The 19,217-nt window shown below is 38.7% G+C and overlaps 1 protein-coding gene across 1 annotated transcript in view; it reads left to right on the top strand.

The window, feature by feature from the left end:
* Nucleotides 1–13,666, top strand: part of LOC308403931 (leucyl-cystinyl aminopeptidase-like) — a 28,372-nt gene extending 14,706 nt beyond the window's left edge. The window contains exons 25-43 of the mRNA XM_080893721.1: nucleotides 281–392; nucleotides 508–765; nucleotides 860–1,050; nucleotides 2,939–3,077; nucleotides 3,736–3,870; nucleotides 4,017–4,137; nucleotides 4,253–4,404; nucleotides 4,494–4,607; nucleotides 4,707–4,838; nucleotides 4,980–5,114; nucleotides 6,966–7,126; nucleotides 7,214–7,302; nucleotides 7,432–7,615; nucleotides 7,721–7,877; nucleotides 8,755–8,939; nucleotides 10,344–10,505; nucleotides 11,963–12,103; nucleotides 12,190–12,271; nucleotides 12,367–13,666. Of these exons, the coding sequence (XP_080749847.1) occupies nucleotides 281–392; nucleotides 508–765; nucleotides 860–1,050; nucleotides 2,939–3,077; nucleotides 3,736–3,870; nucleotides 4,017–4,137; nucleotides 4,253–4,404; nucleotides 4,494–4,607; nucleotides 4,707–4,838; nucleotides 4,980–5,114; nucleotides 6,966–7,126; nucleotides 7,214–7,302; nucleotides 7,432–7,615; nucleotides 7,721–7,877; nucleotides 8,755–8,939; nucleotides 10,344–10,505; nucleotides 11,963–12,103; nucleotides 12,190–12,271; nucleotides 12,367–12,498 (2,782 nt within the window). The 3' untranslated portion in view covers nucleotides 12,499–13,666. The remainder of the gene's footprint in view (nucleotides 1–280; nucleotides 393–507; nucleotides 766–859; nucleotides 1,051–2,938; nucleotides 3,078–3,735; nucleotides 3,871–4,016; nucleotides 4,138–4,252; nucleotides 4,405–4,493; nucleotides 4,608–4,706; nucleotides 4,839–4,979; nucleotides 5,115–6,965; nucleotides 7,127–7,213; nucleotides 7,303–7,431; nucleotides 7,616–7,720; nucleotides 7,878–8,754; nucleotides 8,940–10,343; nucleotides 10,506–11,962; nucleotides 12,104–12,189; nucleotides 12,272–12,366) is intronic.
* Nucleotides 13,667–19,217: the final 5,551 nt, after the last annotated feature.

Raw genomic sequence — 19,217 nt, 5'->3', positions numbered from 1 at the left:
ACCTCAAAGTACTGTTATTGACTACATAAGGTAAATGTTAAAAAAAGCTGTATGCAGATACCACATCCTGTCACATAATAAAAAACTTTCGCATGTGAAGGCTTCAACTTTCACCGGCAAACTGTCTCATACTGAAAGATGATCATTTTTATACTCGCTGTCTAAATGCCGGTTATGAAAGCTCGCATTAACCAAAACTTGACAATCAAGTTAGCAGAGAGATCCTCTTCATATTTAAAATGAGTTAGTGTAAGTAATGTTAATCTCGTTTTGATTTCAGGTCATGTTCACGACCCTCATCACGTACCATAGTTGTATGTGTGTTATTCCTCGTGATAGTGGCCTCAGTGACCATGGTATTCTACTTCCTACCTGGCTGCACCTTTACTAAAGTAAGGAAAATATTAATTAGTCTTCAAGAATATCAATTTCAGAGCAAAAACATTTTATTTTTCTCCATGCTCAGTCACACATTCATTGCTCACTCCAACTCTCTATCCTCTGCAGGCAGGTTGTCTTAAGCCAAACAAGACCAATCCCATTGAGCCAGTCTACCCCATCTCCACAAATGGTGAATTGTTTCCATGGGCACAGCTCCGACTCCCTCAAAGCATAAAACCTCTCAGCTATGACCTCACCCTGAACCCCGACCTCGACAAAATGACCTTCACGGGCAGAACTGTTATCAGCATGTCTATACTTCACAGCACAAACCGCATTGTATTCCATGGTGCTAATCTCAACATTACCAAAGCAACCTTCAAAGTGGGTTTGAAGAGAATTTTTTGTGTTCTGATGAATAAATTTACTTTTTTTTTTTTTGTCTGCTAGTCTGTGACTAACACTTTCTCTCTTCCAGTTGGGTGATGGGCAGGCCAGTGATGTGACTGTACTGGAATACAAACCCAGACAGCAGTTAGCTGTTAATTTCTCAGAGGAGCTGAAAGCAGGCCAGTACTGTGTTTTGACAATGGAATATTCTGCCAACTTCTCAAACGCATATGATGGTTTCTACAAGAGCTTCTACATTGATAAGGATGGAAACAAAAGGTACCCCTTGCTCATTGGCTGTTTATTAGCAGGCTACTTACCACAAGCTTTTAAGGTGGCGGTAATTAAGGCATTACTTAAAAAGTTCTTATTTGTTCCAGCTGTTGTAACTAATTATAGACTGTTTTTAATCTTCCTTTTAGTTCAAAGAATCTTGAAAGACTAGTTAACTAGACTAGTTAATCAGTCAAGATTGAGAGTGCATCATAGCACTGAAACAGTATTAGTGAAGGTTATGAAACATCTTCTAATGGCCTTTGGCAATGAACTCATATCTGCGTTTGTCCTGTTAGACCTCAGTACAGTGTTTGCTACCACTGACCACAAGATTTTACTACAGATATTAGAACATACTGTTTGTATTAGATGAACTGTGCTGCAATGGTCTGAGTCATATCTGTTGGATAGATTTCCAATTAGTTAGTCGTGGAGTTCTGTGCTGGGACCAATACTTTTTACTTTATACTTGCTTCATTTAGGCAACCTTATAACAAAACACTGCATACAGTTTTATTGCTATGCAGATGATGCACAGCGTTATTTATCCATGAAGCCAGGTCATGCAAATCAACTAGTTAAATTAAAGGGATGTCATAAACACATAAAGGCCTAAATTACTTCTAAATTCAGATGTAACTGAGGTTATTGTACTCAGCCCTAAAAATCTAACAGGATATTTACTTCAGATGGCCTCATAGTGTTACCTTTAGTAACACTGTGAGTCATCTTGGAGTCATTTTGACCAGGATATGTCCTTCAGCGTGCACATCAAGCAAATATATAGGACTGCCTTCATTCATGTGGACAAGATCTTTAAAATTAGAATCATCCTGTCAGAATGATGCTGAAAAACTAGTTTATGCATTTATTACTTCTTGCTGGACTGTTGTAATGCATTGTTATCAGGCTGTCCTTAAAAGTCCACGAAAACCCTTCATTTGATTCTAAATGCTGCTGTGAGACTAGAAAGAAAGACCGTATTTCTCTTATTGGCACCAGAATTTAATTTAAAATTTTTCTCCTTATATACAAAACCTTGAATAATCAGGTCCCACCTTATCTTTAAGACCTCTTAGGACCATATCACCTCATTAGAGCACTTTGCTCTCAGATTCAAGGTTTAATTTTGGTTCCTACAGTTTTTAAAAGTAGAATCGGAGGCTTCATCGATCAGGTCCGTGTATTTTGGAACCAGCACCCAGTTTGGACTTGAAGAGACAGACGGCTTCTCCCACTCTACTTTTACGTTTTAAGATTAGGTTCAAAGCTTTCTTTTTTGATAAAGATTACAGTCAAGCCTGGGTCTAATGACCCTGACTCATACTGTACTAAGCGTAGGCTATTGGGGGCTTCCCATGATGCACTGACAAGTTCATCTTCACTCATTTCTTTTCACTCCCTGTGTGTTTATACACTACTAGTGCATTTAATCATTAGTACTTATAAAACTCCTGCCTTTTCTCTTATAGTTTTCCTTTTGACCTGTTTCTCTCTGCTGTCTACCCTTTCCCTTCACTCTCAACTGGCAGATAGTTGTCATTTCCCGAGCCTGGTTCTGCTGGAGGTTTCTTCCTGTTAAAAGGGTTTTTTTCTTTCCTACTGTTGTCACGTGTTTGCTCACACGGGGATGTCTTGTTGGAGTTTTTTTCTAATACTGTAGGGTCTTACACTTAAAATATACTTCACATTAAGGCGACTATTGTTGTGAATTGGTGCTATATAGGAACAATTGAATTGGTTCTGCCATAAGTACAGACTATGGAGTCAGCTCATCTCATCGCCACAGTCTAACAAATGAGTGCTTTAAAAATAACAAACACAGAAAGAAAATGTTTTATGGAGTTTAAACATTTCCAGCATGGTCATGTTCACCCCCTCTTTTCCCCAGGGTCCTAGCAGCAACACAGTTTGAGCCGCTGTCGGCCAGGAAAGCCTTCCCTTGTTTTGATGAACCAGCTTTCAAAGCGACATTCCTGATTAAAATCAGCAGAAAAAAAACCTACATGACTCTTTCAAACATGCCCAAGGTAATTTAAAATGAATGAGTTTTGCATTATGATACTAATGGTTGAAACATTCTACTCAGTGTTTTATAAGGCTTCATTCATATGTGGTTGAATTATTTTTATTCACTTGTTCATTTGTTATTTTTGGCAGTATCCGACTAGATTTAAATGTATGAAAACTGACACAAGGTTTGAATTACATTTGGTTACAGTAGCATGAGAGTTTAACATCCTAATAGAGGTTTGGCTTTTGAAGAAGTGATTCTTCTTTTTTTGTACAGATGCTGAATGGTGACAATTTTAAATTAATGCCAGCTGTTACATACCGGCTTGGATGTACAAAATGAAATATGCTTTCTTCTGAGGAGGCTTACATGATGGGTTTGTCCACTGTATTATAGAGTTCACAGAGTTTCGATTTTTTAAGATACTGTCAGTTGCAGTAAACTTACAATTGTGCTTTGTCACTATGTAACCACAGTTTACAAAGCATAATTATAATAATATCCTGTCCTGAAGACTTTGTAATTCTTGTAACCACTATGGCTTCTCAGGTCACGGTGGGGGTACAGTCAATACTACCAGATGGTGTGCTGCACTGCTGTATTCATCCACAATAAGTCAACAATACTGATTTATTGCAGAGGACTTCAATACATCCTTGTTTTGTGTATTTCAGGCAAAATCCACAAATCTCTCCAATGGCCTTGTGCAGGATGAGTTTGAAAAGACCAGTGTTAACATGAGCACTTACCTGGTGGCCTTCATCGTTGCTGACTTCACCCCTAACACCAAAAATGTTTCAGAAACCCAGGTAGGTCTAGCAGAGAAATATTTTTCTGTTTCAGTTCAGCCTCTGCAAATATTTTTTTTTTAATGTATTTTTCAGTGAGGCTGTGCTGTTGTTGATAAACTATATATATGTGTATACATATAAATACCTTTTATTGTTTGTGTTAGGTGTCAGTCTACTCTGTACCAGAGAAAAATGGGCACACTGAGTATGCTCTGACCATAACCTCTAAACTGCTGGAGTTTTACAATAACTTCTTTGACATTAATTACCCTCTCAAAAAACTAGGTGAGTAAACCAATGGATATTTAATTATACACACTCTGTGCTCTATCCTTGTGTAACTGTTCTCCCCCTGTCCCGTTTTTACACAACCCCATATGCTGTCTTTCTCTGGTGTCAGACTTGGTAGCTATTCCTGACTTCCTGGCAGGAGCCATGGAGAACTGGGGGCTAATCACTTTTCGGGAACCCACTTTGTTAGTGGGCAAAGAGTCTTCTCTCCTGGAAAAACAAGTGGTGGCTTCTGTCATAGCACATGAGCTTGCTCATCAGGTACTTTTGTTTGTGTTTGTATCTGTGAAAAGAAACAGTGAATATGTTCACATGTCCAATGTTTTTTTGTTTTTTTTTTTGTTTTACAGTGGTTTGGAAACCTGGTGACTATGACATGGTGGAATGACCTGTGGCTCAACGAAGGCTTTGCCACTTACATGGAGTACATGTCACTGCAGGAAGTGTCGCCCGACCTGGAAACTGTACGTTCTGCCGTGTAGCTTGCCAAATTATTTGTCATAGTTTTAAATCAGATAATGTTATGTGCTCCTACATATGCAGTATGTCCTGTTTGTTTGCAGGGTAATTTATTCCTCTCAGTGCGGTTCAGAGCCCTAGACAAAGATGCACTAAACTCCTCGCACGCTGTGTCGACAGACGTTAATACAACAGAACAAGTAGAGGAGATGTTTGACTCTGTCTCTTATGAAAAGGTAAACTCTGACTTATAAGTACATCACATGCTGTTCATTAATTCACTTAACTTTGATTTCTAGCTGTTCATTTAAGGAAATAGTGACCCTCACATGAATTCTTGATAGTTTATTGCTAGTTTATTATTCTTTGTCTTCCAGGGTGCATCCATTCTTCTAATGCTGAATGCTTCCTTCCCCGGAGATCAACAGTTCAGAAAGGGTATCATTGAATATCTCAAACAGTTCAGTGGATTAAATACAGACACTGATGACCTCTGGAACAGCCTCACACAGGTATTAGTGGTGTGTTTTTTATGTTCATGCATATGTGTGTTTTTACTGACACAGTGGCTGGTTATTTTTTCCCCTTTGTGAAGTGGGATTGTGGCAAAATGTAGCCTTGGTAAAATTTACCATAGAGCTTGACCAATACAGTATTTTTAAGACCAATACCAATATTTGTTGATTTAAAAATCAATTTTTTTTTCTTTCTGTCGCACAACACCTATTTATTTACTCATTTACACTCTCCCTAAATCTGCATGGATCAGCTGGTTGTTGTGTTAAAAGATGTGCATGACTAATTGACTAGAAGTTCAAACGTTGCTGCTAGAAATAAGAGTTGGCTATATGTAGCATTCTTATTTTTTTAAATGGAAGATATTGTCAAAGATGTTACACAACCGCTGGGCACTGTCAGACTGCAGCCTTTACAGTTGGCTGCACACACCTCTCTGTGTGTCCGTGAAAGGAAATTGTAAATGAACGAGGGAAAAGTAAAACAGATGGCTGCCAGAGTGCTGCCTGCGCTTATCTGTAGTACTTTATAGTAAAGCATGAGCAGCCGTAGGTTGGTTTTGCCAGAATAAACTGGAGTAAACTGGAGTGTAGAAGCTAGACAGGAAGAAACTGAGGCTACTGCTGCTAGTTCTGCTATGGCTAGCCAAAGGCTGTAAGTTAATCTGATATTGTGCATATTTACAACATTATACAGAATGTAAAGTGCCGCACCTTTAAGCAACATTTAAAACATGATTGTCTAATAAGAAATATGATTAATGGGTTCATATAGCCCTTAAAATACAAATGAAATATTTGTAAGAAGGTTCTGACCTTTGGGCTCGTTGAGTAAACAAAGTTTTTCTCTCTCATTTAAACGGCTAGAAAATTAGTCACCAGGATGTATCCTAGTTCCAAACACCCATGTTACCAAAAAGGAAGATGCATAGTGCCCTCTGGTGAACAAACTATGTAACACCAACACTCATAACCTGGTTAAAGAGTGTTTCTCCTGTCCCTGCTTTACTTTTTTTTTTTTTTACTTGTCATCTATCAACATTATACTTGCTGATATCAAACTAGTAAATAGATAATGCCTGATGGGCTCTAATCTACTGTAGCAGCAACTACAAGTGCTTTATCTGTACTACACTGTTTACGTCTTTGCATATAAGGAAAGATTTTGTTAGTGGATAGCATTGCAACTATGCAAGATACAGATGATTACATATGAGTCCTGAGTAGGCTCTTATAAGGCCTTTTGAAAATAGTCCTGTTAAATATAGATATGTTATATTACCTTGTTTTCTAACTTGGTAAATAGTCTCATAATGGAGATTATTTAGAACTTCTTTTTTTAAATAGATATTTTTATTCTGTTTACTCTTTGCTGAGGTATTGCAGTCAATCTATAATTCAAATGTAGCTAATATGCTCTACATAGAATGTTCCCTTGCTTGTTCTCTTGCTTATTCCCTTTTGATGGCAGAGCACAAGACAGATGCAAAGACTATATAATTGTGACAAGAGTGTTTCAACCTAATGACCTCAGTTAAAGTTGATGCTTTCATTTGCTTAGTCATCTTATTGTCTGCCACAATGCTAACAACTTGATCAACAAGTCTCTCATAGTTTAGAGTTTATCTTTGATCTGTTCATCAAAGAGATCTTTTTGGATAGATTCTGTGAGTAGTGTACACTTTGTTGCCATTTGGATACTAGAAATTGTAATTGTTTGCACAAATTTTGAGAATATAGCTGCAAAATATGAGTCCCCTTCTACACTAATTCTCATGTGTGGAGAAAAAATGAAAGCGTGACATTTGGCTGCACACACAGATCAAATATTCCCCTTCCTATCCTCAGACCGATAAGTCCACGCACCACATGAATGTATCGCAGATGATGACATCGTGGACATCACAGAAAGGCTTCCCACTGGTCACTGTGAACCTCATGGGAAACCAGGTGACACTCGCACAGGAGCACTTCTTGCTCACATCTGACAATACCACGCATACGTCAAGGTGGGTTACACATTACCACACAGACAGACAGACACACATAAATCATAAGGACACCACCGTGCTAACTGTAGTGTGCACTCTGTTTAGCTTGTGGCATATTCCAGTGACGTACGTGAACGACAGCTGTAGTTTGGCCCCTGAGTGCAGACAGGTTTTCACTCTGAAAAATAAATCAGGTAAAAGACTAAAATAGAAACCTATTCTAATTGTCCTTGGCTGAGCTGCTCTCGAATGAAAAGTTTTAAGTGTATTCATGTGTTTATTTGTTTTGTTTTGGGGTTTGTTTGTTTTTTTTGTATTTTCAGACACATTTAAGCTGTCAAAAAATGTAACTTGGCTGAAGTTGAACTACAAAAATACAGGCTTCTACATAGTGGACTACGGAAAGGATGGCTGGTCTGCTCTTGCTCAAGCTTTGTTCTCAAATGTCGGCGTTCTTACACACGAGGACCGTGCTTCACTTATACATAACATCTTTGCTCTCTCCAGGTATCAAAGTCTTTTAATTGCATTTAGTGATGAAAGTCTTTTTTAAATTTCTTCTGCTTCATTTTGATGCTCTGCTGTTCCTCGTTTGTCCCGTGTCGTCACTAGATTGGGACGTGTGTCCTTCCTGCAGGTCATAAATCTACTGAAATATGTCTCAGCGGACACTGAGACTTCTCCTGTGACAGAGGCCCTTTTACAGCTCAATAATATCTACCGACAGCTTGAAAAAAGACAGGAGTCTAATCTTGCATCCCGCATGAAGGTATTGAACTCACACCCAAGAAATTAGATTTTCAGTAAAGACAGAATTTTTAAAGTTTTGCTTCTGACTCCAAAACAATGGATTTTAAATCAAACTGCCAAGATGTGATTGAAGTGCAGACTTGAATCTTTAATTCAGGGGGTTTAATAAAAAACTTTACATTAGCTGTATCTAGGGTAGTTTTCAATACCTGGCTAAAAGTCCTTTGCAGTCCTGCCTGAAGTCTAGGACTCACAGGTATCCCCAGTTGGTGTGTTTTCTCCCTTAAGATGTTCTGCTAAGCCTTTACTGCAGCCACCTTCAGCCGCTGCTTATTTGTGGGTCTCTCTGTCTTCTTTTTCAGTTTGACTGAAAAGTTGCTCTATTTGATTGAGATCAGGTGAATGTCTTGGCCATTGAAGAATGCCTCGTTTTTCTTGGACTGATTTTGCAATGTACTTTGGTTTGTCATCCATTTATACTGTTAAGAGTTTTCTGATCAGTTTTGCCGCATTTCTCTGGATCTGAGCAGAGAGTATAGCCCTGTACACTTTACAATTCCTCCTGCTTCTTCTAGCAGCAGTGACTTCAACAGTAAACACGATTGACACAATTGTTACATTTCACAAAACGGCCAGTATGACGTTCTTTAATTTCACTATTAATCTACATCTTTTAACATTACTTCTTCTTTTTTTCTTTTTTTTTTACGTCATATTACGTGATAAAACTTTAATTTGCTAAAAAAAAATCTGACTTTGATTTGACACTTAACACATAACGTATCTTTGATAAGGTCAGAGCAAGTCTTTTTCCTAGTTCATCTGCGTTTTGGCTTTATCATGCTAATGAATGTGTTTTGTTTTGGGGTTTGTTTTGTTTGTTTGTTTTTTGACAGAATTTTATTATGAGCAAATTTCGTAATCTGACGGCCAAACAAACATGGGAAGAAGAAGAGAATGTGTCCAAACAGGAGCTGCGCTCTGCTCTGCTGGAGATGGCCTGTAATCTGAATGATGAAAACTGCACCCAGCAGGCCACGTCCCTGTTCAAAAAGTACATGGAGTCAAATGGTACCCTCAGGTACGTCCAGAGCACAACAAACATTTCATTGTCTTACTCTGCTTCGTTTCAAGCTGGTAACACGGTGAACAGTATTAGTCAAACATCATTTTAGAAATAGAGATTGACAGACCACGTGACTTTTGCGCATTGTATTGTGGGTAGGAGTGGCAACAAAATCAAAACACTGCATCAAGAGCTAGTATTTCCAGCATCATTAATTCTGCGGTTTTAATCCCTACTTGCATTTTATTTGCCCCCAAAACTGTTGTGTACAAAACGACGGTGAGTGTATGCACTCACAAAATGTTTAAAAACTTCAGATCCCTACAACAAGCCCAGGTCCAGTTTACTTTGGTGATTTGGACTATTCCATTTCACAGCTGTTGTTACATTTTTTTCTTTATCTCCTGGCCAACGCAATCTATTTGTCATTTCAGGTTGTAGTATTACACAACATTTTCAGATCTAATAGAAATAAAATAAGAATTCATTCAATTCAATGTCTCTATTTATAACTGGCATTATTGTTTCATTCTATTATAGAATCTTACAGGAAAGACGCAACATTGTATTCCATCATGCTTTATTAGCTGCTTCGGTGAAAAACAAATCAACAATGCCAAAAAACCATATTAAAACAACATATTGGAAAACAGTTATTCATCACTTGATTGCTTCAATACAACACTTGGGCACATATATGTGGGACTTTTCATGGCTGTTTTGAGCTCTCTCTCTCTTAACCGATCAAATCCCGCTGTGGTAGCAGCTTTAAAATCAGTATGACCCAGGTTGATAGAGGGTGCCCAGTCTGTATTCCAGCATTTTGTAGGCTGGTTTTCCTACAAAACACAACAAACATTGGCCCGCAAAGCCACAGTGAACAAAGCAGCATAGCGTAACGAATTCATTTCAAATCAATATAAGACTTATTTGTAACCTACATCAACAATCATGTTAAACAGAAGACTTACCTTTATGGAAATGCTTGGAGCAGACTAACATGTGAACTGGAGTGTTCTGGGACATTATATTTGGTCTTCGAATGGCTGCAATCCAGGTCATCCGTCGGCTCTTTGTTACTTCGGAAACATGGCTTAAACAATTTCTCTTCCACAACGTAATCCGATAACAACTGATCTCTTTACCGGTCGGCTTCCCGTGGCTGGTATGCGACCGGCTATTGCAGTTAATAATACAACAGCATCTTGCCATTCTTTCTGTTTCTTTTTATCACTGTGTGACTGTTTTCATGTGAAAGCCTGCGTGTGCTAGTACCGCTTGCCACTCGTACCCATAATCCTTTGCGGTTTTACGCCACATTTTCAATCTCTATGGAAGGTGATGGGACCTAATGGAATCAGAAAATTAGAATTGAGTAGCAAAAGTAAAAGTCTGTTTCTTTTGTATTTATTGTCATAGGATTCCCGGTGATCTGCAGCAGACTGTATTTACAGTGGCTGGCCGGTCTGATGAAACCTGGGACGCTCTTTTCAACATATATGTACATGCCACGTACGATTCAGAGAAGCGGAAAATGCTAAAGGGCCTAGCATCCACTCAGAACCCACAACGTTTAGTACAGTAAGTTGTTTTTTTTTTTTTTTTTTGCATTTGTTAATTATGCGCTATTTTAACAAAGTCCGTTTCCCCGCCCATTAATTTCATCTGCAACTCAAAGTCCTGCGATGCCATTAAAATGACTTCACTTGATTCCACCAGAGCAAAAGTTTGACATACTCAAGGTCTCACAGTTACTCACCTTGTCAGTGCTGTAGTTATATTACTGGCATAAGCAATCTTGATGTTTACTGACTCAGCAGGTGGAAAACTGTTATTAAATTACTTCAAACTTGTTCTGCGTTTGGGGCATCATTATACTGTAATGTATAATGGTGCCCCACACATCTAAACAAACTGATCTTCAATAAGTTGATTAGACTGCATTTTGGGGATGCTAGATTATGTTAGAATGTAGCTGATGTCTTTTTCAGTAAGTCCATCCATTTATTTCCATCCATGCGGGTGTGAATAAACAGCAGCCTACGCAGAGAAGCACAGACCTTGCTCCACCAGCTCTTCTGGTGTAAACTCAGTTGCTCCCAGATGTAATCTCTCCAGCATGTCCTTGGTCTGCCCCAGGGGCTCTTACTGGTAGAACAGGCACAAAACATCTCATCCAAAAGGGGCCCAGAAGGGATCCTAGTCACCTCTGCTGGGATCTTTCAAAACAGAGGAGTAGCAGCTCTACACTGAGTCCTGTCTCCATGGAAGAGCCCAGACAGCCTTCAAAGAAAGATCATTTCTGCTGCTTGCATCGGTCTTATTCTTTTGGTCACTACTCAGAGCTTGTGATCATAAGTGAGAGCAGGGACATAGATCATAGATTGATGTGACTGGTGAATTGCAACATCTGCTAGACACTGCCCTGTCTCTCTGTACATCTGCATTTATTTATCATGGATATTTAACAAGTCGTGAAAATGTTGTTATTAAAAGGTTGAGATTTGTATATTAGAAGTTATTTGTTTTAAAACCTGTTAATATAATAGTTATAAACCTTTGAGATGTACAGCAGTGGTGTCAAACGTGTGTCAAACACCAAAGGGTCCAATTCGACCCACTGGATGGCTTTACAGTAAAGTCATTAACTCCCCTGAATTTTCAATAGGATGTATTGTTAAGCCTTTTGTGATAATACCAGCATTAGTATACAGGAGTGAAAGTATAAAAAATGTTTCTAGATTTCAACAAGAAGTCAGCAAATGAAGATTTTGTGCATTTTCACATTGATCTGGGAATTGTAATGACCACAGACTTCCCAGTTATTTTGAAGTAATGCTATGTTCTGTTTTCTGGCACATTTTTAAGGGAGAGCGGCAAAGAGCATTACACTTTGGTTTATGGCTTCAGTTTTTTAAAATTCTCCTCTATCTCAACTTAAAGCTTTAAAAATGTACTTCTTTATACTAAAGATTGTTTGATCCCCACGCTGTGTAGTTACAATCAGGGTCCTTTTGACATGTTTGGTTTCTTTCTAGGATTCTGTCGTTTGGTCTGAGGGGAAGTCTCATTCAGACTCAGGAGTTGCCTTTGGTTATCAGCACTATGTGTCAGAGCTTTGCTGGTTGTTTGTTTGCCTGGGACTTCATACAAGAGAACTGGGACCGCCTCATAGAGAAGTAAGTTAGTCTCAGAGTTTCCCTTTGTATAGCATTTTGAGATCATTTCACCTGAAAATTCAACGATTTTGTCTTTTGGGCTGCAGGTTCCCTATTGGCTCCTTTGCCATCCAGACAATCATCAAATCTGTTACCTCCCAGTCCTCCACAGAGGCACAACTTAATAAAGTATGTCCTTAAGTCATTTCTTATGAGAATGCATTTGTTTGACTCTCAGTGTACTTGTTTCGTGAGCTGAGCTTGTGTGTTTTGATGTCTTATAGGTGCAGGCTTTCTTCTCTGGTCTGAAGGAGCGTGGCTCTCAGATGAGGAGCGTGCAGGAAGCTTTGGAAACCATAAAGCTGAATCAGCGTTGGATGGACAGGAACCTGCCTACACTCCGAAAATGGCTGTAACACGGATGCTCCAACAAGTCTCCACCCCAGTAACAAGCAACTGGGCTGTTTCTTTGAGACAACAACAGTATTTGCACTATCTTAGGACTGTGTCCTTTACCTCCCCTCATCCAGACCAGAGCGCTAATCAGTGGTTGTGCTCTAGCTGGTTGGACAGGTTGTTTTAATTTTTGAGATTGGTCCTGTAAGTTGTACATGATAGCTCAGGGTGGATCTGATTGTGTGTGTGTGATTGTGACAGGGGGTCGTCAGATGCAATACACACTCCTCATGTTTTATGCTGTTGACCAAACCTCTTCCGCAGTTCTCATCTAAACCTCACGCCTGAGCAGACAATCATGCTTTCACCCACACTCCTTTGGCCCAACCACCTCTCAGGCACCTTTCATCGTGAGCTGTAAAACGGCCACTTTAAAATAAACTCAATAGTATGATTAATGTCAATATTACTGTGTATGTGAAGATGCAGCTGTCAGGGATTTCTCAGCAATGATGAATTTAAATTAATGTTACTTGATAGATAGGATTATCCTTAGAGTTAAAGTAACCACGTGTCTTTTTGTTGGAAGAATATCTACCTGTCAGCCTGTACTAATTATTCATGCGATCCCAAGTGTTTGCTATACTAGTCATGGTTGGGCTACAAGATTTGTTCGTTGATGAGTAGATGCCAGTGTGTTGGTATTGAATGAATGTACTGACAAAAATATCCCACTGTGTACTGTAGATGATGTACAAAAAATAGTGCAGGTTTAAAATGATAGCCATTGTGTCTTAGGTGAGAGCAGGCAGTGCACTGGAGCTAAACATTCATTTCTTCCTTCCTTTCTATCTCTCCCCCAAACTTTAATCCCAGCCAAGCTTTAATCAACAATTTTTTAATTTTTTTTTTTCTTTTTAAATTTGGATCACTTTCCTGCAATGAAGTCACTTTACAGACTCACTCTTTGGCTTTTTCCGCTTGTAAAGTTGTAATTATAGTGTAGATATGCTCAACCCCAAAGCCTTTTCCCTTGCCGTTTTGGATGTACCATTTTAAACATCTAAACTTTAAACATTTTAATAATTAGCTTTCGTGTGTGTGTGTGTGTGTGTGTGTGTGTGTGTGTGTGTGTGTGTGTGTGTGTGTGTGTGTGTGTGTGTGTGTGTGTGTGTGTGTGTGTGTGTGTAACTGTACACATCTACCTGATCAGGAGTCTTGGTTAAAGTGTTTTACTGCATCTCTTGATTTGAGACAACACCTGGAGGTCATTTGCTCATGAATGTTGTGTTTTAAGGGCTAATGTGCATATTTAAGTATCCAAAGTATACAGAAGAACAATCCATGTTGATAGTTTGCTCAGTAAGCTGTTACTTGTCAGCCAAAAATAGGAATGTTTAAAGTTGGTCCAGTGTTAACCACCTCTGTATGTTCACTATTTATTGTCTTGAGATAGCTCCTCCAGTTTTGCAACAAGATGTTATTTAAGTACAGCTGTACCCTCAGCCAAAGCGGTACTTATTCACTCTATTGCTTGCCATGATTGGCAGGTGAAATGTGATCATCATTACATTCAGGAGGCCTGCATCTCTTTTTTGGTGGTCATAATATTGTTTGTTCCATTGATGTAAAAAAAAAACAAAACAAAAAAAAAAAAAAAAACCCAATGTCCAAAACAGTAGTACAGACTGTTGTTACAAAGGCATCTGTGCACAGTTACTGGTAATGGTGGCCTTTTTTTTATTTCGGAGAATGCAACTATTCCTGTGAACAGGTGAGAACGATGGTGTACGGCACTGTGAAGAACTGAGATGGTACCGATTTGGTTACACTTTACCAGTAAAGTTTCCCCCTTTATTTATTCCATTATATCTATAATGACTTTACAGAAATATTTTGGAATCCTTGCATTTTTATCCTCCTGATGATTTTGGCTCATTTTCCTTAGAAAGGCCTTACTATCTTGTTACATTAGCCGGAGAGTTTGATTTTCATGTCTCATTTTCTGTCAGAGTCCTGGCAATCATAGTATGTGATGATAGGGCTACTGTAGAGGACCACATGTGCAGTAAAGCCAGTCAGACTGTCTTTGTTTTTGTTGCACATTAATGAAATGCTGTAGATGCTTTTATCATTTTGTTGCTCTTCATTTGAATAAAAATATAAATAATAAAGGTTTTTTTTTTTCTTCCTCCAAAAGGTTTGTATAGTTTATATACTGCTTAAAAACGTTTAAGAAACACTTTGAAAACACATCAGATCTCAGTGGTTAAAAAGAAAAGCATGCTGGATATCTATGCAGATATGGACCGGGTAATGTGTTAGTAATAAAAGGATACCAAATCATTACATAAAGTCAAACAACCAAAACCAAATGATACTCAGAAGTTTTTATGACAATCAAAGGATTTCATCCTGAAACCTAATGGCAGACAGGGTGCTGGTGCCTAGCCTGCAGAGGTCTGTGCATCCTTCTGTGAATACGCCTCTTCAGACCATCACTGACAGCCGTAGTGAATTTAATTAAAGTAACTCTATGAAATAAGCTTGCACCATTGAGTCTTACGTACATGGCTTAGGTAAAAGAGAATCTCTCAGTTTAGGGTTATGTAGGGACAGATCCGAATAGAATATAAAATCGCACTAAAGCTCGCTCAGTATTAAGAAAAGTATAAGATCTGTTTACAGTCAAACTTAAAGTCTGCCCGGCGACCAGGAAGGGTTTGTGGATGAGCAGAACATTGATCTAATTGGTTTCTGAGTCAGTGCATGTTCTCTGATGTGCAGACGAATGGCAGTATGAAAACAGCAGGCACTAGAGCAGCCTGGAAACCTGGAAGCTTTAAACAACCGGAAGTCATCAATGATACTTCTCCGCTGCACCACCAGAGGCCATCATAGCTCTGCTGTAAATGTTTCTACCTGCCCTAATTCATGCTCTTACAGTCCGAGATTGATTGATACTGATACTGACTATGTTTGGATGTATTCATGTAAAACCCAGATGCCCGATCCTTACAGTGGGAAGGTAAAACAGGACTGTTTGGTTGTTTGGCTCCATATATAAAATAACTGGCATAAATCCAGCCATTCAAACTTCAGTTGTCATTTTTATTTTAAATCAAGCATTCTTCGAGAACTTGGTGTACCTTGCATATCGATATACTGTGTGATACCGATTGAACTGAATAGGTCCCAAACTCGCAAATTATAGGTATGTTTTTGATTTTAGGGTAGTATAAAGAACACGTGAAATGCGGGTTTGACAGTGTACCCAGTTTGATAGGATTGAGGTTAATCAGGTCACATGACTGTAAAATCTGCATACCTACAGTGCTTGTGTTGAAGCTACTAGTGTTCCAGTTTGTTCTCTATACAGCAGTACTCATACCACAAATGAAAAGAAGCTTAAGTGTTTTAAACAAAACAGCTATCACTGCAAAGTTTTAGATTTGAAGTATTTCTGTGTTATACAGTCATGGTTAAAAATAAAATGCAGCTTCTGTCATTTTTGTGGTTTTATATATCAGAACATAATGAAAAATGATCCATCCATTACCAGGTCTAACAGTTAGACAAATGCAACTTCAGGTGAACACATGTCACACACTGTGTCATTATTTCCATCCATCCAACAAGCCCAAAGACACAAAAACTAAGTGCACCCAGTTGTTTAGTGGCTTGTAAAACCATTTTTGGCAGCGATTACATGTAGTAATTGTTTTCTGTATGACTTTGTCAGTGTCTCACATTATTGTGCAGGATTTTTGGCCCACTCTTCTACACAACGTTGCTTCATTCATTGAGGTTTGCGAGCTTTGACTGGCTCATGGTGTTGTTGGAATTGAGCTGTCAGACACATGACCAAACATTTGACTCTAGAATATTTTTGTATACTGAGGAGTTTATGGTCAACTGCAAAGTGCCTAGATCCTGAGGCTGGAGAATAAGCCCAAATCATCATTCCTCCACCACCGTGCTGATATTTAGTATGAGGTTTTTGTGCTGACACGCTGTGTTTGGGTTCACCAACATTTCTGCGGTGCATGTAGGAAAAACCTCTCCAAGTTGGTCACCTCTATAGGAGGGAAATTGTTCCAGAAGTCTCGTTGTTTTTTTCTTATGCAACTCTGTGAACCTACGTCATGCTGTCATGTCCTTTTTTAGACAAAAGAAGCTTTGTCATGGCAACCCTTTTAAACAAGTCAGACTCGTTCAGTCTTTTTCTAATTGCACAGTCATGAACTTTAACATTTAACATACGAAGTAAGGCCTGTAGAATGTGAGATGTAGTTGCTCTGAGCATTGTAAGGCCTGACGCTAGGGTGAATTTGCTGGAACACCACTGCTGGGAAGGCTGCAAATTGTCTTGAATGTTTTTCACTTGTGAAAAATCTTTCTTTTATATATATATATATATATATATATATATATGGAAATGGCCTTGTAACCCTCCCCAGATTGATGGGCAGCAACAATTGTTTCACTAAGTTCACTTCTGATCTCTTTCTGGGCGTTGTGTTAACACACATCTGAAAAAGCTTTTATAGAGGCAGTTGATACGCTCAACCTAGATGCTTTTTACCCTCCCGATGTCTATGGAAGCACTGAGGTTGCACTTATTTGTTTCACACACTGCTTTTGCATTTTGGCTTATTAAATTATGTAAAAATTTAAGACCCAGGTGGGCCAGGTGACTTTTTTTTTTGTTGATGTTTTGATACATAAAGTGCAATCAAAGCAACATATGCACAGATGCAGACCAAAGATGACTATCAGGTCACATGACCACATATGTTTCATTTATTTAAAAGGTTATCTGATCTTTCAAAAGCACAGCAACCTTGTGACCAATGACGCCCAACTGAGGACAAGGAGAGGCTGATGCAGTCACCGGATCAGCGTTACACAAGTTCAATCAGCACTTCGAAACATTACATAACTCACGAGAAAACATTAGATAAACTCTGATCTCTTGTATGATCTATGAATGCGGAAATGTGAGTGACGTGTGCAACACAACGAACTGATCAGAAGTCTATCAAGCAGACACGTTCAAACTATTGCTAATTATCCAAACTTCTGTTCTTTAATACCTGCATCTATTTGTTTTTCTTCTCAGTTGCTCTTTTCTGAAGAATTTGTGACTGCTACTGTTTTTATGTTTAACAAGTGAGCCTTATCCTCTCACAAATATCTCTTTATTGTCATTGTATATGTACAATGAATTTGTGAGTGTTCCACAGCAACTGTGCAGGAATAAAATATAAATAGTAATACAGAAGGAATAAATAGCAAACCACAGGAATATATACAAAATTATATGTATATGTACAAAACAATAGGAATATACACAAAACAAGGGGAATATACACAAAACAATAGAAAAGGCACACATTAAAAGGAAAGGGTTGCGAAGTGCTTGGAATTAGTGCGAAGAAATGACTTGATCTGAATGGACACATGCAGGTGGTGCAGGTGCTGCTGTGCCTTCTTTACCAGGGCCATGGTGTTGCCATGATGCCATGAGGAGTTCTTTCATTTTGCGGACGTTTAGCTTCAGGCCATTTTCTGAGCACCAGCAGGACAAATTCTCTACCTCCACCTTGTATGCTGTCTCATCTCCATCAGAGATGGGCCCAACTACGATGGTGTCATCGGCATACTTGAAGGTGGTGTTGGTTGGTTGGATTGGTGTACAGTCATATGTGTGCAGGGCAAACTGCAGGGGGCTGAGAATGCAGCCCTGTGAGGATCCAGTGCTGAGTGACAGTTGGTGAGGAAATCAAAGCAGCAGAGATGCTGAAAGTTGCTGAAAGCTTTTGAGAATGTAAAATGTCATCAACCGGGGATGCAGGTGCTGCAGGTCCTCATTCAGTGAGACAATGGCAAAGACTCGTCATCTAATGTGGGTGTTTGTCTAAACTGCCATTTTTGGTGTCAGATCACTGCTGAATAATGGCGATATGTTGTTTTTCATGAAGAACTGTACATGTGAAGCTTTATGTTGGTATCTGGGGACTTTCATTGACAATTATGTAACTATGCCGCTCTTCATATCAGTCTAAATTGATGTGTTTCTAAATGGCAAATTAGCACATTTAATAAGGTAGAGTAACAGAGACAAAACTATTTTAGATTTCACTCAGTCACTAGGTAGAGCTTGCTAGTACTGGATTGAACCCCATTTTCAGATTCAGATAACTTTATTAATCCCAAAGAAAGGCAATTTGCTTGGAGGTTACCTGCACAACTTACTCACACAATCTAGAGTCCTTAGACACCAAGCAATAACTACTGTAGCATGTCAAGGCAAAGCTCAACAAACAATAATGTTTAAAAAAGAATAAAAATTAACAATACAATAATTAAATAGAATAACAAAAACTAAAATTGAACAAAGAAGGTGTTATAGCCGAGGGAATGAAGGAGTTTTAGCATTTCTTTGTTCTACACTAGAGTACAAGGAAGCAGTGATCTGAGAGCAGCTTCCTGAACTCAGATGACACACATGGTCAGGATGCAATAATAATGTGTTTTTATGAGAAGGTGTTAGCAGATGCTGTGGGAGGTTTTACCCTGAACAGGCAGATGAAATAAAATGTTAAAAGCCTTTCAATAAACTGCACAATAAAAATGACAGAACTGCTTTAATCAAAGATAGCATAGATTCAACAGGGAGCATTCCTTTTAAGACTTTGGCCCATATTAAGATGATACCATCACATAGTTGCTGCAG

This window comes from Rhamphochromis sp. 'chilingali' (genome assembly GCF_963969265.1).
Source record: "Rhamphochromis sp. 'chilingali' genome assembly, chromosome: 10".
Classification (NCBI taxonomy): Eukaryota; Metazoa; Chordata; class Actinopteri; order Cichliformes; family Cichlidae; genus Rhamphochromis; species Rhamphochromis sp. 'chilingali'.
The sequence above is the reverse complement of the archived record's forward strand: the minus strand, read 5'-3'. Positions and strand labels throughout refer to the sequence as shown.